General features: G+C 38.1%; 1 protein-coding gene across 1 annotated transcript; it reads left to right on the plus strand.

The window, feature by feature from the left end:
- The first annotated feature begins 1,367 nt into the window (after positions 1-1,367).
- Positions 1,368-4,481, plus strand: LOC113346933 (stachyose synthase-like). The gene is made up of 4 exons (XM_026590486.1): positions 1,368-3,030; positions 3,113-3,290; positions 3,383-3,750; positions 3,843-4,481. Exons 1-4 carry the CDS (start codon positions 1,576-1,578, stop codon positions 4,431-4,433), a joined length of 2,592 nt encoding a protein of 863 aa, XP_026446271.1. The 5' UTR covers positions 1,368-1,575; the 3' UTR covers positions 4,434-4,481.
- Positions 4,482-5,939: the final 1,458 nt, after the last annotated feature.

The following is a 5,939-nucleotide window of genomic DNA, read 5'->3' on the forward strand; positions in this document are numbered from 1 at the left end:
GAAGAACCAGATAAGTTGCCCGAACCTGACGAATCAATGCTTGAATTTGCTTTTAAAATGATGGAAAACGCAAAGAAGTACGACACTCCATTCCAGATTGACTTGGGTGAATTCTTATCAGTTCCCTGATCAATCTGAAAGGTCTAGCTAGTTTACGGTATGTATATGTTTGTTCTCTTTTTTGAAACTCAACTCTTATTGTGTACAAAATCTTTTGGTTTTCGGTGAAAGTCAAGGCAAGTTATGTAAATAGTGATCAGCAAGCATATCAAGATGGATGTAGTCAATTTTGGGCTTCAAATGGTGACAAATGTTGCCTACTAGAAACTAAAAGAAGTTGAACCGGTTTAATCCTTTCTGCTGTTTAGGTTATTAGGTAAACAATGCTTTAAAATAGAGGTGTCTGCTAATCAGAAATTGTCAATGCAACCACTCCTCAAACTGCTGCCCAATTTGTGGAGACAGCAGGAAGTTGGGAATTTTGTTGTCTTTTTTGATTAGTTAACTTTCGTTGGTTTATAGTTGAAGAACATATCTCGAATGCAGGTGACATATGTCATATGTGACAATTTAGCTATAGTGAATAGTGAGTTGGATAATGTAATTTATATTAGTGTAATTCTTGTTAGTCATACACCTTCCATGGTCTATTTTTTTTGTACTTTTTTTCAGAAACAACATACAGGTGTATGAGCTGCAAGGAGACACCTAACCTTGTATTCAGATAGGGTAATTTCATCATCTTCCTTAGAATCATTCCTCAAATGAGAAGTAAGTTGTGGGGTTTTAAAGTCAGATAGATAGTCGGTGCAAACGTTCTTCCCTTTCATCTCTTTGTCGACAGATGGTGGGGAAGACAACATCACTACCTAACCAAATCCAAACTGCCAATCTACAAAAAATCTAATTCAAGAGAGATCCGGTCTTTTACTCAACCAATTAACATCACTCTAAACTAATTAAAGAAAGAGGTAAAAAAAAAAAGGTTCCATTCCATTGATTTAGGAAGGTGGAAGCTGTTTTTCATGAAAATTCTCAACACTTGTATGGTTCCCACAGTCTTTTGCTGCCCTACTAGTTATATTGCAGAAAATTGGATCCAGGGAACGAACTTTGCAGGAAGTGGTCGACATATATTTTTTATATTTTGATTTAATTGGACTTTATGTAAATGTTGATAAAAAAATAAAGTATAAAGTGTCTATGACAAATTTCTTTAAATTTTTAACGTTTAGGTTATGAAATAAAAGTAATCAACAGAATCAAGTTAGACACCACTTGTCACCAATCACTATACTCTATACCTCATTCTCTATAAATAGACATCTCATCTGTTTGTTGTTACCCAACTCATCAAAAATCAAAACTAAAATCGTTTTTCAAAAGGTTTCTAACTCATTTGTTTGTCAACCAAATTCTTATTGTTCTGATTCAGTACTGATTAACTGCTATTGGTATCCCAAATTTTAAGACCCATTTTCTCACTTAGTGACAGAAGAATACAAAGCTCGAGTTACAAGGATTTTATAGTTTTATTCACATATCTCTCTGTTTTTCTCTGTTTTGCATACTGTCATGGCTCCTCAGGAAGTCTATACCTCAGCTACAAATGAAAACACAACCATGAAAACATGTTTTGAATTATTAGATGGTAATTTAAGTTCTGACGGAATTACATTGCTTTCAGAAGTTCCTGATAACGTCTCTTTCATCCCTTTTTCATCGCTTTCTCATTCTTCTGATGCTTCACCAGCCATTCTTCAAAGAGTTCAAGACTCATCTTATAAAGGTGGGTTTCTTGGGTTTACTAAAGAAGAGTCATCAGATACGTTGATGAATTCTTTGGGAAAGTTCACAGATAGAGATTTTCTAAGCATTTTTAGATTCAAAACTTGGTGGTCTACCATGTGGGTAGGAAACAATGGGTCCGAGCTTCAAATGGAGTCGCAATGGGTACTCTTAGATGTCCCTGAGTTGAAGTCATATGCTTTAATCATGCCTATAATCGAAGGGAAATTCCGGTCTGCACTTCATCCGGGTGTAGATGGACATGTCATGATATGTGCTGAGAGTGGTTCTACTAGAGTTAGAACGTCATCTTTCGATAAAATTGCTTATGTTCATATATCTGATAATCCATACAACTTAATGAAAGAAGCTTATAGCGCTGTTCGAGTTCATATGGATACGTTTAAGTTATTAGAAGAAAAATCAGTCCCAAGCTTAGCAGATAAGTTTGGATGGTGTACTTGGGATGCATTTTACTTAACCGTCGAGCCAATTGGTATCTGGCACGGGGTGAGGGAATTTGCAGACGGAGGAATCTCTCCGAGGTTCCTTATTATCGATGATGGTTGGCAGAGTATCAGTTTAGATGATGAAAATCCACTAGAAGATGCGAAGAATTTAGTTCTAGGTGGAACTCAAATGACTGCTAGGCTTTACAGGTTCGAGGAGTGCGAGAAGTTCAGAAAGTACAAAAGCGGAACCATGTTGGGGCCTGGGGCACCGTCGTTCGATCCTAAGAAGCCAAAGTTGCTGATTGTAAAGGCTATTGAAGTTGAGCATGCAGAGAAGGCTCTTGACAAGGCTACAAAATCAGGAGCTGCTGATTTTTCCAAATTGGTATCGACTGTCGAAGATTTAAAAGCGGAGCTAAATGAGATGTTCGGTGGAGACGACAGTGATAGCAGTAGTATTTTTTCCAATGGGTGCGTAGATATTGGAATGAAGGCTTTTACTACTGACTTGAGATCTGAGTTTAAAGGTTTGGATGATATTTTTGTATGGCATGCTCTTTGCGGAGCTTGGGGTGGTGTTAGGCCCGGTGCAACCCATCTTGATTCAAAGATAGTTCCTGTCACAGTCTCGCCAGGACTTGATGGAACTATGCAAGATCTTGCGGTTGTAAAGATTGTTGAAGGCGGCATCGGACTCGTTCAACCCGATCAGGCCATTGATTTTTATGACTCTATGCACTCTCATCTTGCTGATGCTGGAATTACAGGAGTCAAGGTGGATGTCATTCATGTAAGGGCCCTTTCAAACGTTCTTTTTATTATAATTATTGTTAAGTTGAGAATAATCTAAAATTGATTTTGAGTTGGTGCAGACACTTGAATATGTAAGCGAGGAATATGGAGGTCGGGTTGAGCTTGCAGAAGCATATTATGATGGGCTAAGTAGGTCGGTTGCAAAGAACTTCAATGGAACAGGACTGATTTCGAGTATGCAACAGTGCAATGACTTCTTCTTCCTTGGTACCAAACAGATATCAATAGGAAGAGTAGGTGAGAATTCAACATCTAGAGCAATTTTTTTTCCTTTTTGTTCTTTAGAATGATGCATCAACAGACTAAAGAACTAAACATACTTGGTATAGGTGATGATTTCTGGTTTCAAGATCCAAACGGCGACCCAATGGGAGTTTACTGGTTGCAAGGAGTTCATATGATCCATTGTGCTTATAACAGTATGTGGATAGGTCAAATCATACAACCTGATTGGGACATGTTCCAATCAGATCATTGTAGTGCGACATTTCATGCTGCCTCTAGGGCTATCTGTGGTGGACCTGTTTATGTTAGTGACTCGGTTGGTGGTCACAATTTCGATCTTATAAAGAAGTTGGTTTTTCCTGATGGGACCATTCCCAAATGCCAATATTTTGCTCTTCCTACAAGAGATTGTCTCTTCAAGAACCCTCTCTTTGATAACAAAACCATCCTCAAGATTTGGAACTTTAACAAGGTACACGATTTTTAATCTAAACACTCCTAGGAGATATGTCAACTGCGGTTATAAAAATTTACTAAAGCGTTTTTTCTTCTATCTCTCTTTAGTATGGAGGTGTCATTGGAGCATTCAACTGCCAAGGAGCTGGTTGGGATCCAAAGGAGCAAAGAATCAAGGGCTACTCAGAATGTTACAAGCCAATGACTGGCCTGGTGCATGTTAACGACATCGAATGGGACCAGAATACAGAAGCTTATGAAATGTGTGAGGCTGAGGAGTTTGCAGTTTACCTCAACCAAGCGGAGAAACTATTTGCAATGACTTCTGAATCAGAGTCATTTGAAATGACAATTGAACCATCTTCATTTGAGATATTCAGTTTTGTGCCAATAAAGAAACTGACAAACAATACAAGATTTGCACCATTTGGGTTCACAAATATGTTCAACTGTGGTGGAACTATTCAAGAAATGGACTACTTTGAGGATGAGGCTGATCAAGTTTGCGTGAAAATTAAGGTTAAAGGTGAAGGACAATTCTTGGCTTACTCAAGTTCACTTCCAAAGAAATGTTTCATGAATGGCGTCAATGAGTATGAAGTTGGTTTTGAATGGTTTACGGAAGATGGGAAACTGATTTTGAATCTTCCATGGCTAGAGGAGTATGGTGGAGAATCTGAAGTTACTTTTGTTTTCTGACTATTTCTTGGGGAGGTGTAATTGATTTTTATGTTTTAAAAAAAAAAATTTAATTATTTTTCTTTTGGTGAGTGCCCGCCAATAGTTGAGCTGTTCAGACACCTGGTCGAGTCTGTGGTTCGGTTAGGTTAACCGGAACCTTTACCGGCAAAAATAGTACCCTAAAAAGATGAAAAACCTCGCTTTTATTTGCTATATATATTGTTGCAAATTTCACGTAATAAATTATGATATATATTTTGAACATTATACAACAAAAACTTGTGAAATAATGGAGTTCAGTAGCAAGATCAACACAACAAACCCTGAGGCTAATACTCCGTTACTAACACCCACACAAGATCCACTACCTCCGATCAAACCCCAATACGAAGGTATTGAAGAAATCGAAGACGATATTAGCCGGAAGTTTCGAGAGTTCAAGAGGTTTTTCGTCGTTCCGGGTAATCCTTTTGATCATTACTTTGTTGATTCGGTGTCAATAACTAGTAGAAACAATAGTAGTTGTGAAAATATTTTGCAAGAACGAGGAATTTTGCACAAAAATCTACCGAGTTCTATATATGTTAGAGCTTATGAAGAAAGAATAGATTTAATGAGAGCTGTTATTGTAGGTTTAAAGGGTACCCCTTATCACAATTGTCTTTTGTTTTTCGACATACAATATCCGTATGATTACCCTAAGAGCCCACCAAAACTGCACTACTATTCCAATGGTTTGAGTTTGAGTCCAAATTTACGTGTCAATGGTGAAGTAAGTGTTTGGCATGGTAAAATTGCTTATGAAAAATGGAACCCTAGTACATCTACGGTCTTAAGTTATCTGGTTTCCATCCAAGATAGTGTTTTGAATTCTAAACCTTACTTTAACAAACCATTTATGCAATATAGAGAAGAGGGCATGTCAAAGACTTTAAGTTATATATATTCTATTCGTGATTATATCTTGAGTTATAAGAGCGTCCACAGTGGGAGAGTAAACCCAAATATTTGGTCTTTTGAACAGACGTAGTGGAACGTACTATCGATCAAATTTTGATCAACGACTAAAACCCCGAGTATATTTGGTCTGGGACCAAGACTAAACCCAGATATAGTCGAGCGTTGATATACTTCACGCCCCACCACCAGGCGGACATATAGTGCACGTCCCACATCAGGCGTTGGTATAGTCTACGCCCCACATCAGGCGTTGGTATAGTCTACGCCCCACACCAGGCGTTGGTATAGTCTACACCCCATTTTTTTTTTTAATTATTTTTTATGGGGCGGGCATTATACCCCGCCCCATTCTTTGTTTTCAAAATCAATTTAGTGGGGCGGGCTTTATACCTCCGCCCCACTTCTTTCATTCTTTTTTTTTTAGTGCACGTCCAATCAGGCGTTGGTATAGTCTACGCCCCACACCAGGCGAACGTATAATGTACGTCTGACCAAATTTAGTCTTTCCACCGTAGCGTCACACACCATACTAACCCCAAATTTTGATCTTTTTTTCCCTCTTTG

The sequence above is a fragment of the Papaver somniferum genome, chromosome 2, assembly GCF_003573695.1.
Source record: "Papaver somniferum cultivar HN1 chromosome 2, ASM357369v1, whole genome shotgun sequence".
NCBI classification, from domain to species: domain Eukaryota; kingdom Viridiplantae; phylum Streptophyta; class Magnoliopsida; order Ranunculales; family Papaveraceae; genus Papaver; species Papaver somniferum.